The sequence below is a fragment of the Anser brachyrhynchus genome (assembly GCF_964034855.1).
Source record: "Anser brachyrhynchus genome assembly, chromosome: 5".
Lineage (NCBI taxonomy): Eukaryota > Metazoa > Chordata > Aves > Anseriformes > Anatidae > Anser > Anser brachyrhynchus.
The window spans coordinates 44,047,838-44,075,546 of record NC_137699.1 but is presented as its reverse complement, the minus strand read 5'-3'; the positions used below and the strand labels follow the sequence as shown (position 1 = coordinate 44,075,546).

The 27,709-nt window shown below is 40.8% G+C and overlaps 1 protein-coding gene across 7 annotated transcripts in view; it reads right to left on the bottom strand.

The window, feature by feature from the left end:
* Window positions 1-27,709, bottom strand: part of NRXN3 (neurexin 3) — a 993,270-nt gene that overhangs the window by 523,317 nt on the left and 442,244 nt on the right. For all 7 annotated transcript variants that reach the window (XM_080594088.1, XM_080594091.1, XM_080594092.1 and 4 more), the window contains one exon: window positions 21,310-21,429. In XM_080594088.1, coding sequence (XP_080450214.1) covers window positions 21,310-21,429 — 120 coding nt within the window. The remainder of the gene's footprint in view (window positions 1-21,309; window positions 21,430-27,709) is intronic.

Here is a 27,709-nt window from a genome sequence, read left to right as displayed (position 1 = left end):
GAAAAGGCCTTTTCAGTTTGTCGTGATTTTTTTTTTTGGTTTCTCACAAAATAAATTTTATTACTCTCCCTGTGCTGAGTGTTTTACCTGTGATGATAATTGTTAAGTAATCTCCCTGTCCGTATCTAAACCCTTGAGCCCTTTTCATTGTATTTTCTCCCCCTTTGCCTTTGAGGAGGAGAAGTGAGAGAGTGGTGCGGTGGAGCTCACCTGCCCAGCTGGGTAAAACCACCACAGTCACTCCTCAAGTTCTACTCATTTACACCAACAAACAGTACATCAGCTACCAGACAGTTCCTGATAAGCCTTCCTTTTCATTAGGATCCACACTATCTGCTCAATAGATGAGGCTCCTGTAAGAGACTTCCCGTCTAATGAAGTGGCTGAACAAGTAACCTTAGTCTGTTTGTTCTGAAATGGTGCACATCGGCTTATTTCCTGGCTTGTTATCCTTCATCTGTCTCTCCCCAATCCCTTTAAAAAAATCATTTTGCTGTACTGCCAGGAAGAACTGGTTTGTATAGCAGACTGCTTCCATGGAATGAGTTCAGCATTAGAGTAAACGTCTGAGGCACTCTCCTTGTGTCAGATGTCACTATATGTCCTTTTGGAGTAGAGACAAGAGCCTCTAATATGCTGAATCCACTCTGTCTTGACTTACTACCAAACTTGCTAAGAGAAGTGGTAATCACTTCATCAGTTGTGGAGCGGTACATGAAAACAGTCTGAAGTGTTGGTGTACTACATAGAAGCTGAAACCCTGGATTTCACCAGGATGCCAAAGGACACACAGTCTAGGACCACATCCATACTGGAACCCTTCAATCCCTTCAACTGTTGCAGTTTTGATTTTTTTTTCTTCTTCTTCACCTTTTTTCTTTTAAGACACACCCTCAGCTTCCAACAGAGAGAGACTGAATACTCTTAGTTGCTGACAAAGATCAGATATTCTCACAAGAACTCAATTCAAACAGACTTTCATCTGTTCTCTCCTTTTCCCCACCTACCATACTTATAAAATTTCCCCAACTCCAATTGGGCCCACAGCCCTTTACAATTTTCCTTGCCACTTATCCAAAAGGCATGTAATTATCTCCACTTTGCTAATGTGCATTAGGGAAAACAGTACTAAGGTAGGTTTAATCAACTAACTCAACTCATCAACCTATAAGTGTGTTCATAAGTTTAGTCCATAAGCAATAGACAGGAACGAGCTCTAAGACTTTAATCGTAGTATTAGATGACTCAGACCCTGGAGGATTCTCTTGTTCTTCATTGACCATAAAGGGAATTTGACTAGCTCAAATGTGCCTATACTGCAAATGTCTAGGTGTCTGCATTAAGAGTAAGACTATAGCATAACAAAATCTGACAAGTTCCACCAAGGCTTGCTTAGCAGGAAACAGCTCCACCAGACCAGCCAGTCACCACAGGACACAGCTGTAACAGATCAGCAGAAGCAGCCTGCACATTCTCACTGAAACACTGGGAGAAATATCACATACTCTATGACTTAAAAACAAGAGTTCATTTAGTCTTGTGCCAGTGCTGGACAGACATTACCACCTTTATTTCCGCCTATTTCCCAAGCACTGAAAAAGGTAAAATACACCAGGAAAACCAGTAGCATAAACATAAGAGCTACCCTTGCAGGCAACCATCAGAAAAACTACAGAAACTTCTTCAAAAAGTCATGGCTATGCTTCTAAACATGAAAAAATGCCAATGCACGTACAATACTGGTCAAGAAAAATGAACTGAAACAGATGCAGAGAAAGACTACCAGGGGACTGACAAGCCTATCTGATAAAAGAATATTAAAAGAGCTTGGCTTGTTTAGCCCAGCTAAATAAATGTTGAGAGGGGATACATTTGCTGTGCACAAATACCCGGGAGTAGCAATAGCTGAGGAGTAGAAATGGCTATTTAACGAAAGGACAATACTGGTATGAGAACAGATGGTTATAAACTGCCAAAGAATAAATTTAGGCCAAAAATTAGACAAAGGTTTCTAATCATCAGAGCAATGAAGCTTTTAAACAGCCTTCACAGGGCACAGGGGCAAAAAGCTGCTTTAATTGAGGGATAAAGCTTCACATATTTCTGAAAGGTATTATGAAATATGATTCCCTATGAAAGAACAGCACTGAAGGCAATGACTCCCAAGCCCCTTTGCAGACTTCTGCTTCTTGGCCTTTTACACTAAAATTCATTCATAGCACTATCAACACATCAAAAGTACGGTCATGGAATACCTTGATTGGCCAGAACAACTACGTGGAGAATCATTCTGGCTGGACTCTGCTGAAGGGTGAAGCATAACAGCTTCTCATAGAGGGACTTGTGCAGCAGGCAAGCCTGAGAAGGCCTGAGATTAATTTTTACATTACCTTATTAAGAAAGCCACAGAAAGGGGTCAAGTGTGGATAGTACATGCAGTCTCTTTCAGAGCTCATAAAACAAAACTCTTGAAAAATCTTAGCATCTCCTGGGCTCAGGAAAACTTCTCATCACACCACTACATGCCAGAAAGCCCTCCTAATGACCAGCAGTCATTGCAAGATGCTCTTTCCTCTTTTGGCCATGTAATACCTGTATCAACAGACCAATCATTTTCTCCCCTCATTTTTTTTTCCTATTTTTTTTTTCCATAAAATCCAAGGATGGAGCTCAAGATGAAGAGCACGGTTAAGAATATAATTAACAAACACTGTCTTCATTGCTGTCTTCATTCCCAATGAATAGAATCACAGAATGGTTTGGGTTGGAAGGGACCTTAAAGATCACAAAGTTCCAACCCCCCTGGCCATGGGCAGGGACACCTCCCAACAGACCAGGTTTCTCAAAGCCCCATCCAACTTGTCCTTGGACACTTCCAGGGATGGAGCATCCACAGCTTCTATGGACAACCTGTTCAAGTACCTCACCACCTTCATAGTGAAGAATCGCCTCCGCCAAGCCACTGGCCATGCTCCTTTTGATGCAGCTCAGGATACAGTTGGCTTTCCAGGCTGCAAGTGCACATTGCCAGCTCATGTTGAGCTTCTCATCAACCAACAATAGGACCCAGTAAAGTCACTTGCAAGCTCATATAAATCTGTAAATGTTTGAACTTTCCAGTATATACGTGCACACCAAAAATGTTACTGCAGTAGAAAAAGTAATTTTCATTGACTCTGAGAAGTACCTGCCCCGTTTGCTTCATTCCTTAGAAATAACCCCAAACTGACTTGTTGTTTCACAGCACAGTACACAGGGAGACCCTATCCATTACTACTGTACTTCCTTCAACAGACAATGGGTAAGACCATTCTCGCTGTGACTGAATCTGCTGTTGATAGGAGATTTTCAACTGCATGCCTTATTAAACGCCACCTCCCAGAATTCTTGGATAACAGGAATTAAATTTTAATGCTCTTAATCTAGTCGATATTTTTTCATACATCCTTCCCCCCTCCCCTTTTCTTCCAAGTTATAAATGACCAATTACCTAATCTGAGGTAATGCAGGCTCTGGTCAAGGCTAATGAAGACACAGTGGGTGAGATCCTGTTTGCAGCACAGATTCCCATCAGGAAAGATTAATCACCTTCTAACTTAAAATCCCACGTTTTGGCTCCAAATAGTAAGAAGGCAGAGAAAGAGGCATCCATCACATTAAGCAAATAATACAGCAAATGGTTGGCAGTTGATCAGCAGCATGATGCTCTCCTGACAGGAACTGCGCGAACAAAGAGCAGCAGCTCTCCAAGGCTGCTCAGAGACAGAGATCCCCATACAAGGAAGTAGGGAAGGGAACTACCCACAGCTATGCTTCAGATTTGTAGTTCAGCAGAGAGGACTGCCTCAACACTGAGAAGGAAGCCCACCACACTATGTGTGATATTACCCTGTTAAAGAAGTAACAATATCATCAGTGCAACATACCTAACCAGCTGAAGAAAACTGGAGAACAATAGTCTTAACCTATGTAGAATGAGATAAACCACCAGCTACTTACTGTTATTGCATACTTGCAGAGCTTCAAGAACAGCTCAGGCAATTATACAGTACTACCGTATCTCTACATTTACACAATGTTCATCATTTGTCAATGTTCATCCACAAAATAACCTTTGTCTCCAGGGAAGTTAGAATGCGTGCACACCATAGAGCCAAAGGGTTTACTTGCTGCATCAACAAGGCCTAACCCTGAGTGGCTACACCTAGATAGCTCTAGAACTAACCTTCATGACAGAGTCACTCCCTTGCTAACTTCTTACTCGGAGATAGAATAACGAATTTCTTTTGTCAACTAAGGCAAAAAGGTGGATGGTGGCAGGAAAAGAGACAACCCTAGAACATTTGCCTTCTGATTCACTACTACAGACTAATGCCGTGTAGTTAATAGAAGCTGAAGCAGTAAAAGGGATAAGGGAAGAATCTGCACCTACTGCCTACCTACCCTCATCATCCCTCATCATCAGAAAGCATCATGCCATCACAAACACAGCAGACGCAGTTGGGTTTTTTTTGTGCACTTTGGTTTGTTTTTTCACTGCTGAATTATCTGGGGGTTGTTTTAGAATTCCATTATTCCTTGCTATTGTCAATGATCTTTAAATTTCATTCATTTGAACAGTGAAAATCCTTCCTTCTCATCCCAGAAAACCAAGAAATACCTTAATAGTGACATAGAAGGATTACTTCTTAACCCCACTATTTATATATACCTATGCCTCCATTAACTTTCTTGGCTGAATCTTCTCATCTTTCAAGGTCCTTTAGCATCCTTGCCCACATAATAAGAATGGTATCCGATTCTTTGTAAGAAATAACTTAGAGTTAATTAATGCAAACAGGAAAAAGATCTTATGTCAGAGAAAAACTGAAATGGGATCCCCAGAAACCAGTAACACGTATGGTAAAAGACTGAAAACAAACATTTTCAGTTGTAGTTAGACATGATTGAGTTTAGTCTCTTCACTGTGTTGGAACAAGCTGACATCAGTGAGAACTTGATTTACTTTGCAAAGTAGAAAGATGTTCATATGCAATCTGAACATAACTTCTTCAACAATTTAAAGCCATCTTTAACAAGTTCTTCTCTAATTCTGATTGGTAAGTATACAAATGAAATGTTTTTAGGTTCACTTCTTCTAAAACAGGATGGCAGAGAAGACCAGCAAAAGAATTCTCTTCTTGGACTTTCTGGAGCAAAAATTCACACAGTGAACCTCTACAGCTGCCTTCTAGAGAAGAAAATGCCTGCTTGAAATGCCATCAGATCCAATAGCTAGGTGGCATATTGTGAAAAAAGTATGGAAGGAAAACGATACAAGGAGCTGAAGTGGCTGACATTTAAAATTAAGGCTGGCTGATCTCTTTGCAAATCTGAAGGCTGTATGTAAAACTAACATTACATGGAGGAGAACCAAAAACCTAATTCAGGAGTACGAAATAGCTTTTTGAGAGTTTTGAAAACAAACTTGTAAGTTGGGCTTCAAAAGCTCCTGTCCACCCCACAACTATTTTCAAATTCTTTTATAAATACTTAACTTTTTTTTTTAACCAGAATAAACTTTTTTTTCTTCTTTTTCTTAAAGCCTTTCTCAAAGCCTAGTAATAAGCGTGGTGTCTAGATGAATTCACCAACAATGAACGTGCTGTTCTAAGGACTGGTGATCAACTTGCACTGTATGCACAACTAACTTCCAATATGTGCTATTGGGTTCTCAAGCTATGTCTATCAAGACAGTTGCTGACAGCATGCAAAAGTCTCAGAAGGGCCCAACACTGCACCTAGTTCGGATGCATACCAGTATAATTCAGCTGAGTCACGGACAGAGCAATGGACAAAGCAAAGACTAACACATTAATTGCAGCAGCCCAGGACAAAGTCCCTACAACACCCCATGACTACTAACAAAGGAAAATCTTAGTCAGAACTTGCTCCCTAAATGCTGCAGGACACAGGGCTCTGTAACTTCCATTCAGAAAAGGAGGAGTTAAACGGGTGCCAACAGTAACATCGCACCCAGTTCATATAAAAAGAGAAAGCTCCTGTTTCCTCAGAGAGTCCACTGGAACTCTGGCAGGAAAGATTTCCTGGATCAAAAGGGAGCAGACAGCTTTACTGCCCAGGTCAAGGCTTAGTAGGGTTGTGAGACTTGCTGTGCTCCACTTCTCCAGAGAAATGGTTATTTGATAGGTTTTTCTTTTTCTTTGGTGTGAAGAGTTCTCAGGTGGATACATCAGAGCTATTCAGAAATGCCTTTGGGGATTACTGCATTGTACTGGTTATTGCCTGAAATCATAGGATTTCTGGTGCCAAGAACCTTCCTACTGCCGTTAGAAAGAGATACTTCCACTGTCAGGTTTACAAGTGTCATTCTGAGAACTTAATGGTCTCAACTTATGTTTTCTGAGAGGACTAGAATTATCAAAACAACAACTGAGACTGCAAAGGGCAAATACTAGAAGAGCATGACCAGCAGCTCATTCAGTTTGCTGTTGGATTCCCAATAAAAAGAAGTTACAGTTTTCAGCATTCACTGAGTAATATTTACTTACCTGAGCAACATCAAAAGAAGCTTACTCTACTTTTGACCTCTCTACTGTGACCACAAGCCCTAATTAGAGCCAGAATCAAGGGAAATTGTTCTTATGTCAAAGCTTTCTCTCAAGAACTCTTCAAGATCTCCTCCCAATTTCCCAAAACATCCCCCAACATAAGCTACCTACTTGCCATCAAAGGATAATGCTTTTTTTCTCACAAGCTGAGTCAGATTTGAACCAGAGGAAAACACATAACTAATTCTAAACTAACTAGTCCCTGCCATCTTCCATCTGCCTTTTGAAAAGGAAGTTCCCTGTGACACGAAACAGTCTCACTGTCTGCTATAGTTAGCAGCTCCCACATTGAAAAGATGTACTGTGCCACAACCAGCAAATGCCAAAGGGGACTCAGAGCCATTTAAAAAAAAAAAAAAAAGGCAAATGAGGAACAAGGGAAACTTTGCTCAGTGCTTAAGAGTTTAAAAACTCTGTCCCTGGAGAATTCAATTCCTTCTGCTCTGATGTGTCCTTCTGCTGTTTAACTGAGCTCTGTGGACTCAGAGCTGCTGCTCTGTGCAGGCCCAGGACTGTCTCCAGAAGCAAGCACGTGGAAAAGACAAATACTTTATCCCCCACTCAGAATAGCAAACCCTGAGTCAGATTGAAGACAGCAACACAGAAGGAAAGTCAGAAGTCTGAATTATACCAGTGATAACAGGGTAAGAACAAAGCTGTACTTAGCTGATGCTGCTCTCATTAGATTGTGTTCTACCTTGCCCGTGCCTCCCCACTTTCATATCCAAAATGCCTTCAAGTTCCTGACACATCGTGATCCAGTCTGGACTTCAAAACTCACTGTAACCTATATCAAGTAGACGTGAGTCACTTAGGTGGAAGAATAAGAAGAGTTCAGCTATTTGCTAACATCCATATTTTTGAAGAGGGCAAAGGAAATGCCACACAGTAGCAGAAAAATCCTCACATCTAAAAAGTCTTGATCTTACTTTCCAACATCCTATGCCTTGAACGTGTAATTACTACACTGAGATAAGACATACCCAGGCAGAGTTCTGGAGAGGACTTACAGAGAGGAGGAAAAGAAAAAAAGCAAGCAGCCCAGCTTACCTTTTACTTCTTTACTAGATTTCCATAGTTGCAGAAGTAGGTTGACAAGTGAAAAGAACAATCTCTGAGCTGAAAAATCTCTCGCTTTCTAGTGTACATCTGATCACACTCAGTAATGTTTCTTAAGTTCTAGATTGGTATTACATTTTATATGATAGATCAGTGAAGAACTTTGAGAATTTGAACAATTACTAGCAACTTCAAAACCGTTCTAGAGATACACAAATAAAAAGCTTCTCTTGCCCTGAAGAAGGTGCATTACATGGCATTTACATGCCTCAGCTCATGGGGATTAATAGCTCTTGGCAGGAATTCCAGCTTACATCCACAAAGTGTCCTGAGCCAAGGAAGTAATACAAGGAAGTGAAATGTAGCAGTTATGAGAATTGTAGGATGTGCATTAGGAGTCCTGCTGAAAGGTATTTGGAAGAGAGAACTGTTAGCAACTTGCCCTGGAGTTGTAGTTGTTCCAAATTAACCAGGACCGGCTATAAGGAGTTAAAAAGTGGGTGTGGGAAGTGGTGGTGGTGAGGGAAATTTGGTCACAGCCTCATTTAGGTACATCAGCATTCTGTACTTCATTTCTACCTGTCACCTCCCCACCACTCGTGGGGATTTGAGACTAGAAGTTACAAATCAGCAATCTACTCACAGTCAACAGAAAAATGGGAAAGTGCAAGTTCAAGTGCTTGGAAAATACTAAGAACAAAAGCAGGAGGACAAGTGAGGACAGGCTGTTTCTCTGCAGAACAAGGAGGCAATGAGAGGCAGAGCTGTGAAGACACTGAACACGCACCTACAGCACACAAAGCTGTGCACAGTAATCAGGAGGCAAAAATGGCAGGCTCCTCAACGGGTGAGGAAGCCGTTCACCCCAGGCACTATTTCTGTGAGGAAGGAAGCTGTTTTGCAGAACAAATGGAAGTTCTCTATCTGTGACTTCCAAAATTGTCAATGAGCCATTTCCATCACTTTCAACATCGACATTATATGACTTTTAGCAACCTAAGGCAAGCTAATACCCTGGCCGGCTTGCAAAAATGTGACATCTCCTCTTATTCCCTATGAGCCCCTCTCTACCTGTAGCAGCAGGACAGTACAATCTCCAGCAGCCTTTTCAAACACCAGCAGCCAATGTTCATTCCTTTCTGAGGCAGTAGCCCCAGATCAGTATTTTTCTATTCCAAATCTAACTGAATAAAACACAAGAGCTCCCAAAACCACAACTCCCACATCAGTAGGAAAGCATGTGGTGGGAGAACTGCTAATGATTTTGTTTTAAGTAACATGATCAGATAATTGAAGTTTCCAGGGCTGAAGCAAAATATTTTCCACATGACCAAAATAAATAAATAAATGCAGAACTAGGCAGACTCCTGTAACACAAACATCTTCATCACTTAGCAGGCAGTGAAAGAGGAGTGACCACAGACAAAAAGATATCTCAGTTCCACTGCTGTTTAGTATGGCAGTTCCCAAACTATGGTGTCCTGAAGTAATCCCCTGTGTATTTCATAAACCCTCCTAAGTCATGGCAAAGCCACAGTAAACAGCAAGGAAGACGGAAACTGCAGAGGGCTATATAAAGTCTTAGGAAATTTTGAAAAATCTCTTTTTGGGATTAATTTGGAGAGTAGAAAAAGGCAACTGGATAGAGAGATATCCTTTCAGGTTTTTGCATTCCAAACACCCACCGAGGGCCTGGGAAAAGCCAAGGAAAACATGCCTGGGGTCTGGTGGGAACACAGCACCATCTCGTGGAGTGAAGAGAAGTAGTATAGGAAACAAGAAATAAGTATTTTAGCGCTTGAGACATCTGCAGCTTGGCTTTTTGACAGCCTGCTCTTCTACCAGGTTAACAAATCTCTCTATCGAATTTGTGCTTTAAAAAAAAAGTTCACTGCAGATCTATAAAGAACAAATGAACAACAAACAACTCCCTATTTTTATCTCTCAAACTCATCACTGTTAACATAAACACTGGGGCCTCTTCATAAATAGAGACGTGTGGGCAGATAACCATCTGTACTGAATGCTATTTGCCAGCAGGCCGAGTGCAGCTGTGAGCACCCTTTTCTTGCAAGGCTGAATCTCCTATGCTGAAGGTGGGCAAAGAAAACAGGTCTCCAAAAAGCTAAACTTGCCAGGAGCTGAGACCTGTACTTCCCATGCATTCTGTGCTGGAAAAAGCAAAAAAGCCCTTTTCCATTTAGAAGAAAGGCTTGGAGGAAACTCACAAAGGAAGCTATTCCACTTTTTCCTCTATTTGCTCCCAGACAGGAAGGCATGCTTACAGAGCATCTAACGGCGACTCAAGTCACTCAGCTGGTTCACATCTTCAGCCTCATAAGGAAGAACTTCCTGGCACCAGTGAAGGTGATATGAAAGCTCAGACAGTTTCTCCTTCACTGGAAGGACTCAAATCATCTCCACAACAGAAAGCACCTAAGCGTCATGGCTTCTAAAGAAAGTAGGAAAACGCAGGGGTCTCTGTACAAGATGAAGTTGATCTTACTTTGCTGCATCCCAAGCATTGTGCTATACTTATCTCCAGTTCAGCAAACACTTCCCAGTGCATTCTTATTTCATCTTAGTCTTCAGCATGAAATTCGTTTAAAATACAGGAAGCATTATGATAAACTGCCTATCCATTTTGAATAACTCATATGAGTTTACTACAGATCTCTCAAGTGTGATATTTGGGCTGTGTTCTCTGGTGGGCCTAATTTAAGTTTAAACGACTTGGTCTTATAAATCTTTCACGTGCACAAGCCTTCAGTAGCAGTTCCATAGCATGCTGGGGACCTCTGTGAGGATGCTTCCCCTGAGACAAAGCTCCAGTTAATGTCCACAGCATCCATCACAATCATCTGTTTCAGCTGGAAGAGGTAAGGAATTTAAGCCTTCAGACTTTTCAAGCCAGAGTGAATGCTGATTAAATTCACCGCCAGTACTGAAGTGCAAAAATAGAGAAAATGGGCTATATATTTTCCTTTTTTTAACTTGCAGTACAAACAGTTAGCTCCTAAGATTTATGCTTCAACAACAGGAAGCACAGACCGATCTGCCTCACCTCAGTCTCAGCATGCAAGCAACTGGAACTGGAACAAGATGAGTTCTCAAGATATTCTTCAAGCTGCAGCACTATCTGCTGCACTTGTACATGGAGAAACCCAGGCTAATCCTGAACTTAAGGGTACAGGATTAACGTGGTGCCCTACCTGGTCTAACATACCATGCAAGTGTGTGCCACTCAGCAGTGCTTCAGACAGGTATTTCAGGTATCTGTGTACAGCAACTCAACTACCACACATTTATGCTGCACAGAGAACAGTACTGTTACTACAGATCAGCGTCATGCCCCACCACGTAACTTTGCATGTTTTCTGGAGTCAAACATTATGCCTGTGGACTTCTCTCACACGCTGCAGACCAGATTTTCTCCTACCCCTGATCAAGTAGGTAGAATGCCTACAACAGTTAGCCCGCAGCCAGATTCCCAATCACTGCCTCTGAGAAGATCTACTCAGTGACACCGACTGTGGGCTTGAAAGCCAGATCTGCTTCATTCTGCACTGGTAACACAACTAATCCCGTGTTACAAAAGCAAAGCAGAAAACTGAGTCTTTTACTGATGTCAGCAATGCCTTCTGTAACATGTAGCTGGCTTAGATCCCTAATTTAAACCCTGGAACACAGGCACTTCTCATGACAGTCTGCACTTCCAGGTACAAGACACCTGACTGCTGAAGTCTCCAGTATAAAAAGAAATACCAGTATTAGACCTCTTCAGCTTCAGTCCTGGGAAGATCTGTGACAGATAAACTATTAAAGACACAGATGCTTCTATGGGACCTACAAACTGTATGATGGATGGCTGGTGATATTGCTATCTATCTTCATCATTTGCCTGAGATCAGCAGGGCAGAAATGTAACAGACAGAAGGTCATTTAGTGCAATCTGAGAAAGAAAAAAAAAAAAGAAAAGAAAAGAAATATGACAGATAGTTATGGGAAGTCAGCAAACCTGACACCAGCTTTGCTGTGGCCAAGCACTGCAATTAGGTTTCAAAAAAAGAGACAAGAGGAGAAATAGAGCTTCAACCACACTTCCTTCAAAATCAACATGCTAGAGTCTCTTTGAAAGAAAAAACTGCTTATATTTGGCAGGTGTATTATTAAATTCAGAGTCTAGTCAAGACACTCTGGTCTTGAGGTCAGTTATATTATCTGAGTCAGCTCCCCAGCGAACACAAGTACAACTGCTCTCAGGTTGAGGCTTGAGGCGTTTGGACAGAAGCACACCATGAAGATCAAATGTCTCTCTGCTTTCCTAGGGAGAGACATTTCCTGCTCTCCCTCCCATCCCACTCACAATTATGCTCGAGTGCCGTCGGCAACGGAGACGTCCTGAAAGGCATCTCCCAGACGAGAGAGGTCACCTGAAGCATGAGCCCCTGCCGCTCATCTCCAACACTGAGGTCTGGGAAGAGCCATAGGGATTCGCAGAGCAGCACTGTGATTAAATCATCCACCTCTACATAGGGGATGGTGAGCTAACTTAGGTCAACACCTTGAAACTGTCTTTCTTCTCAGGTATTTAAAGTTCTCTTTGATGACTTTCAAAACAAATTAATCATTTTGATGGAGCAATAAATCCTGAACTTCATTTTGAAAAGGATGAAATCAACCACATCTCACTTCTTTTTATTATTCCTTCTTCATTTTCATCTGTTCAGATCTATCTTAAGAATTTCACTAATACACAAACAGCTAACTGGAATCTCAGTTAACGCTTCCATCTAACAGAAGTGCTGTCATTTGATTCTTCTTCCTTTTTTTTTTTTTTTTTTAAATTCAATTCTAAAAGGCTTTTCCCTTCCACTGTCAGATAAGTTCACTTGTGGACCCCAAATACTGAAAACAACACAAGGTAACTGCAATCAGCCCCATGTTCCACTCCCAGGTTTTGCACAGGCCTCAAATGTCAGCATGCAGCGAAACACCTCCACAAAAACAGTCAAATCCACCAAAAAACTGCTCCCCCTCACACAGCTTGTTTCACAGGTACCCAAGCAGCCAGTTTCAATCTGCCCCTCAGGGATCATTATTAAGATAACTGTAATTAAGGTTTTGCATCTAATCCCCAATGTTCCACAGCTGAGATTATTATACCAGCTCCTGGGTAACAAGATTGCAATGTAACAAAGATATGTCCCCAAACACAGCTAAACTCCACTGGAGATCAATAGGTAGCCTTCCTCCAATGACAGGCAATAATTAGTACATTAGGCAGACAGGATAATGAACAAGACCTTCAGGACCTCTCATTCCTCTGGCCTTTGTTTTTCTATCAATAATTTTCATTGAAAAAAATGGATAAGCATACAAGATTGCTCTTTTTCCCCACTCACACCTGCCTCCTGCCTTTTAAGCTCTAAAGCCTGCAAGAAGGAAAAAAAAAAAAAATATCACTGCCTGCATTCCTCTGCATGTTGGCTTTCTCTCAGCTGCTTATTCTCTGTAAATATTTTATGACATATTTATCCATGCTAATGACTGTAATCTTAACGGTAGCTTTCATCCTGAAGTATAAAACACTCACATATACGTGTGTGTGTGTCTTTCTTAAAAGAAGTAGGCATATTTGATATATGGACTCAGGGAATCCCAAGCCAGACATTCATCTCAGCATCACTGACATAGACTTCAAGTTACCTCGCTGAAGTCAAAAGAACTATTTTATATTTATAAAAGCATTACTACAAAGAAAATTTAGTCCATAAAATACAAAGACCACCTTCTATCTCCATCTCTCTGGTTCCCACCCATTAATTCAGGCTCCTCTTCGCAAACTGTTTTCCAAGTAGGCAGCCTGGGAAATAAACAAGAATCACCTAGAGGACCCCACAGAGATAAGGAGAAGTTACAGTTTGTGCTCCAACAGAAGCTCATGCTGTCCAGGAGAGCATCAAGAGAACCCCATCCCATCTCATTAACACCATTACATCTCGCTTATCACACTTAGAGGAATGACTTAAAAGCACAGGCATCTAACTTGATTGGGTATTGCACAGACAGGAGAGCACACAAAACCCGGAAAATGAGGCAGAAAATGGAGTAGCCTACTGCAAGCCAGAGCTTTCATGCAGGAAATCACGCCTAACTTGAGATTCAAATTCTCAGATGCTATAGCACCAGTCATGGCTGATTGATAGAGGAACGAAGAGGCGATGAAATAAAAGCCACCTGTGCTTTCACATGCTTTAGTGACTGGCATATACTGTTGCAGATCAACAGCAGAACAGCTGCAGGAAGATTAACAGGCTTTTGCAACTGTGTGGTTTTCTCTGCACAAGTTCAGGCATCACCTCCTGCCCTGAAACTTGGTGTAAGATTCACCTGGAGTACTAGGCACTACAATTGAATATAAGTTTCACAGTGTTATATGGAAAAGAATCCACTTAAAATAATGGTTACTTTTGCCTACAAAAGCCAACACTACATTTGCCATCAGCTTCCAAATTCAGTACTGTACCGTCTTCTATCAAAGAGCTGATCTAAGAAGAGAGTCTTTGAAAAGTTAAGTTGATGGTTGAAGCCTGTTTTGGTCTTTTCCTTGAGTTTTTACATTTACTGCTCCTTAAGCAAGTATGGACATACACGTGATATTAAAAGGAAAAAGCTACATTTAAAATTCATCAAATCCTTGTTATATTTGATTGTTTAGAACACTTCACTTATTAACTTACATTTAGCAGAAATATGTGCTTAGAGATTATCATCAGCAAACGCAGGTTGGGGTGGGATGACAGAACAGTCAGACTCCTATTTTGTTGTACCACTTCTCTGTTACTGCTGTCAGCTTACATCAGGGGTTTCTCAGAGATCATACAACCTCCAGGTGCCATTATTGAAGGAACAGTTTCTGAGACGAGCTCTTTCATGGGCCAAAATACCAAGTATCACTCACTCAGTTACTTGTAACACAAAAAGAGGTAATTAGCACCACGACCACCAAGTATTAGATAAAAACACAACACATTATCACCAATGAGAGACATGACCAAAAAGGAGCTAAATTATGGCAAGATTCTTCTATGACATACCTAAGAGAATGGCATAGCTGCTGAGCAATGTTAGAAATGAATTAAGAAACTGCTTGAACTGCTCAGAGGTTGATACTGAAGCTGTTAACACTGCCACCTGTAAAAAGTCTCCCTCCTGTCCTGTTGAAGTTTGCAGCATGGCTGGGCCATAGCTTATGTGCTGACAGCAACCAGGTGTGCACAGATATCAATGACTGATTGCAGCTCTCATCCTAAATGCTCCTTCTGCCAAGCTGTTGAAGCAATTGTAATTAAATTGCTCACTAGAGACCTCACAGCATTTTGGGGATCACAAAAGGATAAAGTTGGCTAGCTTTCACATTTGAGAAAAATAAAAAAGAAACTTCTGTCAGGGCACCTTGAGGAGATGTTGAAAGGTGCAGAAGAAGCAATTCCAAAAAGCACCTGTCAATCAAATCCCCCTTTTCTCACCCAGAACAGGGACACCGAGGTTCCTCCCTGAAGTTAACGCTACCCTTCCTGGATGACTCCCAAAGGGCACATGGGGCAAACTCTTGATCTGCAGCCTGATCTGATGCTTTACAGCTATTACTCAAAGGCAGGGAAATGCCTTTCAGTACACAGAAAAGCATCAGGCATTCTTAAACCACCGAAATGTTAAAGCAATTACATAGTGGATGCAACAGAAAAGTCCACGGTGCTTCAGTAAGAAGCAGAGACAGATCTCTGCCCTAAAGACATTACAGTTCTTGGAGTAGCAGTGCAAATGAAAATAAACAGTGGTAAGAAGGGTAAAAGCAGGGTTCACAATCCAAATCACAATAGTACGATTTACATCATGTACTAAACTCTGAAGTTATATTTCCCTCCTCTTTTATACTAGCCCTGAGGATAAGGTCATTCAGAGACAGGGACAGAAGGTGCCAAAGGCTTAGGGTAGGGACTGCAAATGAGCCACCAGGCAGAAAATACTAGTTATAGTAGAGGGTACATAAAAGAGCACTGAGTAAGCAAGGGCAAAGCATGAGGAGGGAAGAAGTAGGCAGGGTGCCTGACCTGCTGTAACAAAGTATGATTCACTCGAGATAAATCAGAGGTGACTCTTGCTTCACGTAGGGTGGATGTCTCTGTAGTATCAAAGGCAAATCCCTAAGTGTGCTGATATTTAAACAGCTGACTGATTTAGCCATGCATGACTAAAGAAGTCTATGCAGATTTATTTTCTACACACTAGCAACCTCTTGCTCTCTGACTCACTAAGTGATAAGCTGGGCACATTACATATGAACGTGTGGTAATTAAACATGAACAATGAAAATGGTTTTTGCAAGTAAATCAAGCTGAGCATGCTGACATTGACAAAAATTGTCCCAGATGGTGGCAAACAAAAAACTATTGACAAGAGGGACCGTCTCCCAGCTGGGGGTCTGAATTCCTCCCTAGAGATAACTGTAACCACTTAGTGACACAGGCAGCACAAGAGGGGAGCACGAATGGCTCCCAAGCACATCAGAATAAAGCTATCACCATAAAGTCATGGTTACTACTTCAGCCATTCTCCCTGTTAGCAGTCTCCTCCTCTCATGACTATTCTGCCATGCTATCTAAGCACGGATGAAGAAAGCTGGTTCTGCCACTGCCTCTTTGCAACCTCGCCTACAGAATATGCTCCACAAGCACCAATCCACTTGCACATTTATTCATTTACGTGGGGGTGAAGGGAAGGACAGTAGTGGAAGAGGGAAGGGTGTGCTCCAGCACCCCTGGCACCTCACCCACAACACACACGTGGCAGTGAGGCCAGCTTCAGTCTTCCTCATTCTATCCAAAATGTTGTATGCTTTAATCTCAAATATTGCTCTTAGATTTCATTTATTAATTTTTATATCCTTCCTTTAAAAATCAAGTGAAGAAAAGATTTTGGATACTAAGCCTCACTCACTATGATTACGGAACTGAAGTTCACAAAAGCTCTTGCTACAACAGTGCTAAGTCAATGAATGAAAGAGCAAAGTCACAAAGACTTTCTTTTCCTCTAATCCTTACCTCCTTCAAATGTGATTCACCAACAGACAGTAGAAGTATATAGGTTATGCATCACATGAAAAGGATTATTTGAAGAGAAATATAACTTATTATGCAAAAAGAACAACAGCCCTGAATATTGCCTCTCCCTCAGACAAAAAATAAACAAAACAAGCATTTCTTAGCAAAACAATCCCATTAAAAGGTTAGAAGATTGCTCTGTTTATCAACAGGCTCTTTCTCTGAAATGCATGCAGACTGGAAGCACACGAACATATACATGCAAGATGATAAATTTGGGCTGCCTTTGCTTTTTACCAAACAAATTGAAAACTTGTTTTTAAACTGGGTATATATTAACACCCAGAGTTTATAAATAAATGAAAAAATACCCCCCAAAAAGCCAAATCAAGAGCCAGCAGATGGTCTTAACAACTGTTTCAACAATGATATAAAAAAGCTGTTTGTAAAAGTGCTTTATACACTCCTTGCGCTTGTCATTGCTGCAGGCTATTGATCTTTTACAGACAGCCTTCCCTAATACATACTCGTGTTAGTCTGGCAATTTCTCCTGCAAAGCCTGACCCTTGGTGTTACCCATCTGCATGAGGCACTGAGTAACAAGCAGTATTTTCTGTGATCTAGTTTGACATACATATACCATTCCCAGTAGCTAGACCGCTGAAGGGTTTTTGGTTTTTTTATGCATTCTCTCTGTGCAAGGAAGAAAATGTCATTGTTTGTCCAGACAGATGAGAACAAGAATAAGGTACGGAATCTGTAAAGCTGTTTATGGGACAAGAGTTAAGCACATGCCACATCTCAGGTAAGAGTCTGTAACTACCATGTTTTCATGTGAGATCATGGTAAAAACCCACTTCAATTAAATTAGGTAGGCAGGATGGAGTTCCCCTCAGATGCAATGCATTTCATTAATATTGCAGGTTAACTTCCAACTCCAGTACCTTATCTGCTCGAAGTTACGCATTTGAACAGTTTATGCAATATACAACACTTTGGAACATAAAGGTTGTTCAATATCCATAAGTACCAACTGCAGTGTATTAATGGTGATTTCCTGCATCTTCGAGTAACAAACAAATCATGAGAATAGGCTGAAAGCCCAGATTTATTGAATGTGTTGCTAGACTGCTTAAAACATCTGTAAAGAGTAAGAAATGAGGAATTGCCTCAAAAAAAGGAAGAACACATCTTATATGGCAAGGAGAAATGAGGAATTGCTTCGAAAAAGGAAGAACGCATCTTAAATGGCAAGGAGAACGTTTCCCAAATAGTACCATTTCTTCTATTTACACCTTTCTTTATAGGTGTCAGTACTAGCCAGTACACAGGGCAGATGTTCAAATTCACTTTTTTGACCGTCTCAAACTGAGTTTTTGTTTTGTTTTAAACATTGGTGCAAAAAATTACCTAACTCAAAACACATTAAAACAAGTATATTTATGCTCACAGCTTCTATTGATTTCTTATCCTGAGGACTCTGGGTTCCTGCAGATTAAAGGACATCTAAAACAGAGCTACCCAATAGCTAGAAGTTAAGGTTGTATCATCATTTCCACTAGGCATTTAAATCCTCCTCTTGTTAAGTGACACCGATGAATGTGTATGGGCATCTATAGATGTACATCCTGCATCTCTACCACCCTAGTTTATCTGTGCTTCTCCTTCGCCACTCAGAACCTTCAGTCCCAAGCCAGTTACATCTAAATTGGGAATCTTAGCGGCCCAGTCCTGGAACAAAAATTAAAGAGCAAACTGTCTCAACTAAACTTCCTTTCCAACTGATAACATTGAGCAACTTCGCAAAGCTTAAGGTAGCAAATAACAAATCACACTTATCAGTTGATAACTGGAGATGATCTAAAGAGATGATTAAGATTATTTTAAAAGAACACCAGGTATGTCATTTATCTCAGAGCTGCTAAAATATTCTGCAAACACGTGACAATACAAATTTCCTGGTGTGGATCCATGAGTTAACAGAAATGAAGAGATAATTATATTCACACTTAGTCTTACTTTTGCTACCATTTTCATTGTGTAAATCTAGACCTGTTCTATTGACTTCAATAATCTGATATACATTAATGGGAAATGACAATTTGTTTGTTCAAAAAAAAAAAAGGAGTAGCTATCCACCAAACTGACTTCTGTTTTTTTAAAAATAAACAAAAAACACAACTAACAAAAAAAAAAGAAAAAAACATTCTACCAAATAGTCTGGTACATTTCTAAACAATAGCAAGGCATAACATGGCTTCAGGTTACACAGAAGCTATCTCCCCCTGCCATCATTTACTATAAATCCAGTCTGAAGAACATGTAATTTAATTAACATACAAGTGCTTGCATTTCCATTAGACTTGGGGGGTATGCTAACAACAATATCTAATAGATAGGAACAGGAAGCAAGGCTTCTCCCTCTCCACAGAGACTTCGTAAAATAATGAGGCAACCAGGAGCAGAAATCTCCCCTCCTGATACAAGGCAAAGACTAAAAAAACATATACAAAGAGGTTATACGCACGTTTTGAAGATCCTGGTCGAAGTCCTGTTGCGTTCCAGGAATCCACATGACTTACCTTTCTGGACCATTTTCAAACCCACAACTTCCTGTGAGCATTTTTAAAACACCAGCCAGGCCTGACACTGGAAAGCTGGCTACTACCATCATCTTAGTTACCCCCACTCAAATCAAGCCACTGTCTCTGCTCTGCACAGTTTCCAGCCACTAGCTCTAAAAAGCAGCAAGGAATCCCCAATTACAGACACAGAAACCTGTCTTTTTGACTCTGCAAAGCTTGCTCTAAGTCATTAGCAACAGTATATCAAGGGCACTGTGACATCCTGGAGCGGCGAAGCCCAGCATATTAGAAACAAAGACAGTATTCAATAACCTCTTCACAGATTTCCATAGCATGTACTCAAATGCAACCCAACAGGCTCCAAAGCAGCATTTCTTTTACACAGATGTTTTTATAATGTGCTATGCTTAACAAGACTAAGCCAAATGACTGAACAAGAGGAGTGTGGGAATGGAGAATTGGGTGTCCAATACAGCTTCCAATTTCCCCTTCTTACGTACCTCTTGTTTTAAGAAAATAAATAAAACAAAGCAGAAAATCAGAGCTGCATCTGGTTGCCCTGATATGAAATGTTTCTTCTAGTCCCAGTCAGGTCATTTTGGATTCCAAATCAACACAAAACCAGATCTGGCACTGAAGCCTCTAAATGTGTGCTCGTAGAACCCTTCATACCTGTAGTACGGCCAGTGTTGCAGAACAGCGGTTGGCCTTTGCAATATTTGAGACAACTACACTGGGAGAAAGGGAGGAGCAGTTCAGGTAACACTGCACTTAGTGAATGACTCACAGAAAAGCAGGCTTTGGGGCCTTTGGCAGGAACCAACTGTCACCACTCATTAAGTAGTTAGTCATGTTTGCCATCAATTCAGCCGCATCTCAAATTACCATGGGAAGAGGTGTAGATATGACAGTACTGTGGCACCAATATCACACACCTTGCTGTACCACTAACAAAGTCTCCCATAAAGACCCTTGATTAGAAGCAGCAGCTTGTGAGATGCAGGCAGAGTGGACTGCAAGAATCTTCCAGCCTTAAAATTTCAGCACACAATGAACCAAAGCATTGTAAACTACTGCTATAACTTACTACAGTGCTTATAATACATGCTCCTTTGTTCAACTCCTTGGAGCAGGGAGAGAAATGGGAACTAGCTGTCTGCTTAAATAACAGAAGTCAGGAGACAGTAGAGCTGAAGTGATCTGCTCCCTTCCCTGGTGACAGGAGCAAAAGCCTTACCAGGATGAGCAGAGGGAACATCTGAAGGCTTATATCTCGCCCCAGAGGATGACTTTGGGCTTTTGTTCAATTATTTTATCAAAGATCTTAATATTCATTGGCCAATAACATAATATCCAACATTTTGAGAAGCAAATCAACATACCAGGAAGCACAACACTGGTGCTGTGTTTAATTCTCCATTCAGTTTTAACTGAAAACTCTACCAACCAGTTCCCATTTTTTTTCATTTTTGCATACAGCTAGTAACTCAACAGAAGCCAATCTAGAACAACGCTCATCAGTTTTATATGGATTTCGCATTTCTGCCACCAAAGTTTGAATGAAAACATCAAAGCGTAACTCAGTATACAAGATATTGCTAGTTGGTACCTATGTAAATAGTACACACAATTCATTCCTGTTTTCTCTAAACTAGGAATTCAATTAACATCAATTATCATCCTTGATCTGGTTGAGTTAGCTTTAAAAAAAGAGGATAAAAAAGCACCATCCCCGCCCCCTCAATACCCACGTACCAAGTATATATTTTCATATTCTTGTTTTAACAATGAGAGAAATAACCCGGGGTATGGCTCAAGAAACCTTTCAAAGAATCAAAGCTTGGCTTTACCATTGGAAAGCTTTGTATTTCCACTAAGTAAAACTGTTTTCTCTGTGCTCTTTCAGAACTCTCATCCCTCTCTAATCCAGTGGAAAATGCTACTTACGGTCATTGCACTGGCTTCCAGAATACGAAGTCATGGAGCAATCACAGGTAAAACCTTCCCACTGCTGATTACAGATGCCCTGATTTGCACAGGAATCTTCCTGGCAGGTAGTGCTTGGTCCTGGAGATGGGATGACAAGAAAAGAATGAAACAAAGCTGAAAAAATTATTTTAGTGAGACCCACAACAATTCCAAGTCATCATTACCGTTACTATCAAGTTCTCATGCAGAACAGAGAAAGCACTAACCACTTTTCCATTCCTGAACGTGCAACAAACTCGAGTAAAAGAGCACATAGACAATTGTACATTCCACGACAAAACAGCAAACTGTAACAGACAGGAAGGAGGAAGAGTGAACAGCAAGATATTCCCTCTTAGGCAGGCTCAACTTATATGTTCAGCACTCATTCACAGAAGTTTATGATAAAATATGGTGTGATGCAAGGAAAACTGAAACACTGCCAGTTTGATGTGCTTCCCCTGAAGTTTGATCCCCTTTGTTTTAGGGCTGCAGACTAGAAAACAGGCCCATGAACAACGTTTCATCCTACCCAAAGAACCATTACATAGGTTCCTCTGGAAACACATCAGTGAAGTGCAAAACCGAAGAAAAAAAAAAAAAACACATGACATTACTCCATGAGGCTTTACTCTGGACAGGTTTCCACAGCTTTCGGGGGAAGCAGCCATTACTAACAGAACAGCCTTTCATGTCTCTTATTTGGAGCTAACTGTTGCTATCCCACCCAGATAACCTTGCAAAGACACAAATAACAGGCAAAAGAGTGATCTTCACATCAGAAGAACTCTGATAGTTACTATGTCATCCACAAGGAGGTAGCTGGATTCTGAATCAATTGAGAGCAGAACTGAAGCTTCAAGCTATATATTACAAACAAGATAAGCCTGGACATTACTTGCTAGAAAACATTTTATCTTCAGTAATCCAGACAGGTATACTGTTCCTATTGTGCAGTACTTCAAATGAAACTTACAACTATAGTTGCCATATCTGCTATTGTATATCCTACACTTAGTGGAAAAGAAAAAAGTAGAAGATAACAAGAAGCGTAGAAGATAACAGGCTAGGCTGCCGTAGATCAATCTCAAACATTTCCAGTCTAACCCTAAGGACAACAGCATAAGGATAAAGCGAACAATCATTCTACCCATTTCACCAACACTCATTAGTCTGTTAGCAACAGCAGTTCCATTAGGTTCATCCCACACTTCACCCTTATCTCTTCATTACATCAGAAGTACCACCTGTACTTTACAGATGAGATGGGAGGCATTAAAGTAGAGATACTATTTTCAAATATTTTAACTCAAAATGAAAAACCTCAGCCACCACCTACCAAGACCTACACTGGATCCCATGGTTGTATAGCATCTATGATATTCAGATTGTCCATCTAGACCCTTCCTTATTTACAAGCATTTTCAGCTCTTGCATCTAACTGGAAGCTACGCATCATGCCGTAATCCTCCCAACAACTCAAAGACCAAGCCAGGAACAGACACTCAGTTTTAGTGCACAGTTCCCCCTCTTCCCACCAGACCATTCATCCCTACTGTGACAACAGAATGTATGAACTTCAGTCACTACTTCACTATCTTGGCTTCTTTACATCTCAGTGTCAGTGAGAAGGAGCACATGAAGATCAGTAGGCAGGCAGTTTAACTGAACATCAACGAAAACCTGAGTTTCTTCCGTGATCTGTTATACTGTTTAAATAAATAAATAAATAAAACCCTTCTAAGTAGAAGCCTAAGTGCAGACAAGAAGAGCAGACAACAAAATCCCTGAAAAATTCACCTACTGTAAAGATGCAGCAGCAGCCACAGCAAAACAGTGTGTTTTTTCATACCAAAAGAAAGCCAAGCAGCATTTTTCAACACTTCCCCTCCTCCCACCCCCCAACTCATCTTCAGCTGTATGAATCGCAGTGGTCTCACTGGCACAGTGTGAAATTAACATATCACCCCTCTAGGTTTACAGCAGCACTGACAGACCGTAGGGTGTGAGCTGCTAGGTGTATGTACAGACACACTTCTCCCTTGCCCTTACACTTATAAAAAGACATGGATATAACCAGAGACAACATACAGGTGTCAGGCTGAGGTCGGACACTTCAGACTTACTCTGGCCCCAGAAAAGAAGGAATAAAATAGAATATTAGTCTGAAATAGAATATTAGTTGTCATTTTGTCTAAGATTTCCGAGTTATCCGAGGATAAGAATGGCTGAAGAAGCAAAGCAGAACAGCAATTTCAATGACGGTGTTCCTGCTCTACCTGCACTTTACTGAGAACACTTTGGTTAATCAGCAACTGGACTAAATAATGGGCATTACTGTGTTGGGGATAGCCTTTGTCCAGGATACTTACAGGAGGAAGTACTAGAACTCAACTCTAAAAAGAAGCTTGCATGAAGCCTAGTAACTGGAGCTTGAGGTGTTCTCAGCAGTGACAGGCCAGAGAGCCAAGGCGTTTGAATTATGCCCAGTATCATGGTTTCTGAATTGCATTTTACAACAAGCAACTGTGAAGATGGTAACAGTATTTTTAAAGCAGCAAGAGGAAAAAACATCACCCCTAAGCACCATCTGACAAGGAATTCTGAAATGCTGACAATAAAAAGAAGCTTGAAGCCTGATCGGCTGTCTTTAGAGTCAGTTGTGACGGCACAGCATAGATCCTGGGTATTACGCTTTGCCTCACCCCTTAGTACTATGGGCCATTTGCATGGTAAAAGCATCTTTGTCTCCAAGAGTTCGTCTATTCCCGCTGCTTACAGTCCTTGCCTGGTGTCATAATCCTCCATCTGTAGCAACAGAATTTTGTTCAGAGCAACTAACAGGGATGTCACAGGGGATTAGGATTTTAGATTAGGGAGCAAAGTGACAGAAGCACAGGAAGGTTTATAAAATGAAGACTCTGTTTCCCTGCACATGCCCTTTAGTGCTAATGAACTAGGAAAGGAAGACAAACTGAAGTTATATGAAGAGCAGTAGAAATGGTTCTAAAATACCAATGCCATCAGGCTTCAGGTCTATTTTTAATGTCAGTCCTTCGGCGACACTTTCAACATTCTAGAATTATTTTTAAAGCAAAGTTTCAGATCAAGCCTTCACATAGTCTGAGATACATCTGGTAAGTCACTCTACACAGTTAATTAAAAAAATATGCATTCTGACTTTAATGTTCTCTTTGAATTTGCAACATCCTGACAGCACTTGCTATTTCCCATGAGTGCATTTTTGTTCAAAGGCCTTGTTTTTTGTTATCTGTTTGTAGCTGGGCCTGACACAGCTTCTTAACATACTTTCTGCTGGGCATGTGGCATGAGCGGGCAGTAGATACAGAAGTAGAAAACTCCCCAGTACAGGAAAGCATCCCTGCTAGCAGAAGTGAGACTTGCTCTGTCACCTCCTGTCCAGACTAAGCATATCAGCAGAGGAGGCTCACTGGGAATATGGGATGGCAAAGGAGAATTCCACAACCACAGCATTTAATCTTTATTTCTGCATCTCTGACTCTTACTGAAACACCTCAGGATCTGATGACTTGCAAGATCTGAGACTTTCTTGGGAATAAGTCCAGTATTGGACTTTTCTTCCAGACTACCTAGCTAGATGTATGGTTTATTATTTTTTACCACTAAACATTTGAAGAAAATCACCTTAGAAGAGCACAGTAGCCAGATGTCTCCTACGTAAACTGTTTGGAAAAATTAGTCTCCCTGACTCTTCCTCGAAGTTTCAGCTGTATGGTGGATTTCTCTGCCCTGAAACGGAAAAATTTGAGTTCTACTGCTGTGCATTGCTAAAACTGCCGTGTTTCATCTCACAGGGGGGCTCTCTTCTTCAGCAACAGAAGCCATTCCTGCTGTGTTATTTGAAAGCGCTTTGCAGCGAAAGGAACTTGAGAAATACAAGATACGATATTGTATTTACCATTCTTCTGAGTTACATGAGGAATTCAGTTTCCTTGATAGAACAGCTGCAGGATTATAACACAAATGCTTCATGCTTTGATCATAACTAGCAATAAGCTTTAAGCTAAAGGAAATCATTCTAGGACTTGTACATAACACCTTCTTCATACATTGAAAATTCATTCCTTTTGAAAGGAACCATTTGCGTTCACGTTATTTCCTCGGTAAGAAGGATCTTGCATATACTGTAACAAAGTGAAATCTTCACCACTGCCAGTCACACATGATGATCGGCAATTTATACCTATGATAAATTTAAAGATTACTTCTGCCAGCACCCTTCATTCATAACTGGTGATGTTCTGTTTTTCTGAACTCATAATACAGGCCCAGTACAGCTCTGAGAGAGGCATCATGGCTTGGAAACCAGAAGCACTAGGCAGAATCCCATTCTGCTCTAGGACTCATTCCTAGTGCAGGTTAAGGAGGAATTGAATACAGATAAGATTTCCAATTTATATATATATAAAGATTTTTCTGAGTAAGAAGTGAGCAAAATTGAGACTGAATCCCATGGAACCATCACGTCATTGGATGGACCATACCTCATATGCTGTAACTGCAATATAGCAATGGGGGCGTGCTGAATCAAGGCTCAGCGAAAGACTTAAAAAGTCAGATTCTGTATTTTGAATCATGGGTGGTAGAAAGCAGGAATATCACAAAGTGACTTTAATTTAGCACACTAGAACCAAAAAAAATCTAAGATATTTTCAAGGGTGGCAAAGCCAGCTCTTTGAGCTCTCTGAGTTCCTCATTTTGTTAAGAACTCATCATCCCTTTCATCACCTAAATAAGGTTAGGCATCTGGCAGAATCCATATTTAAAGTTACCCACTGTCAGAAATAACTTAAAAGCCAGCATTCTGCAGTCTGAAAACACAGCTATTCATCCCAGTGCCTCAGTCGAACCTGACTTCTCCGTTCATTTGACGTCAGTTACAACACAACGTCCTTCTGTTCCAAGAATACAACTGATCTAAAAATTTCAGGAGCAAGGACTTAGTTAAGATAACGAATGTGTAAGTATCCCATGGAAAGCACATTTACCCCATGGTGACAGGAGAAGGGAATCAGCAGCAAGAATGGGAATCCACAGAGGATGGATCTACATGATTAAACTTGTCATATGCCTATCTCCCTCCCTCTTTGTCACCCTGCCTCTCTCCCTCTCTAAGCAACCTAGAAGATCTTGAGAAAAGCACTCGTACACATGCTGTTGAAGGAAGGAAAAAAACCACGAAGTCAGCTGCATAAAAGGGAGTATGCCTGGATCTGAGATATGGCAGGGGACAAGGAAATGCAAATGAAGCAGAGAAAGTAAACAACAATCAAACATAGAAAATAAAAGGAAGAAGGAAAGACTGAAAGTGCTGTATGTGAACAAGAAAAATACAGTTAATTGGAAAAACACCCTTCCCTACTGCAAATCACAGCAGTGGGAAAGTTGTGCAACCAGACCTCATGGTCTGGTAAGTTTCATGTTCTGAAATAGAAAGACTATTTAGCAAAGGTTGGTTTCCTGAAAAGCCAATAATCCACATAATGTACTCAAGAGAAACATTTCTCCTTAGGTGTACATATGGTCAGGTATCTCCATCTGAAACGTAAATATTTTTATAAGGTTCTATGCCAATATGAACTTGAGTAGGAATGAATCTCAACAGCTGTGAAAAGCCTTTAGTTTCTGAGGACCCCTGGAAAATGAAAACAACAAACAAATCTGTTTGGCTACAACACCTCTTCTTCATGCTGCATCCATCTCACTGGACGTCAAAAATTGAACAGGAACTCCTGGGCGTGCATTCTGAAGACTGACGGGCAGTCAAACTTGTTGTCTGTTGGGTAAGAGGGTACCTCCTAATATGCTTCTGCCTATTCATACCTGCTACACTGACAAAACAATTACCTATTAACATTTCCTTTGATTCCTCCATTTTTTTTCCCTTTTCTGTTAAGCCATAGAATGCCAGCTACACCAAAAAATGCAGATGACGTTCTGACACAAAGGTAATTGCTACCTGCCAACCCCTGGAATATGGAACAGGAATAGTTTAAATGGAAAATTACACCTGGTGCATTAGATAGGAACAGGAACATCGCCAGGTCATCACAGCTGCTGAACGGAAAAGGAGTTCATGAAGTTAAAGCCAAAAAAAAAGAAAACTTAATTCCATTGATATGTAAACTGTTGGGAAGTCTTGTTTCTATCTCAGATTGAAACAAGAACACTTTGTATTTTCTACCACAACAAAACCTGAGACTAAACCTGTGGCTTAGACACAAAATTTCAAGGTGATTAAGCTGATATCATAAGAGATATCATTTGTGGCTTCAGGACTATTGAACAGAGAGAAGTGTGAAGTGCTTCTGTCTTCTTACACGTAAGAGGGTTTACT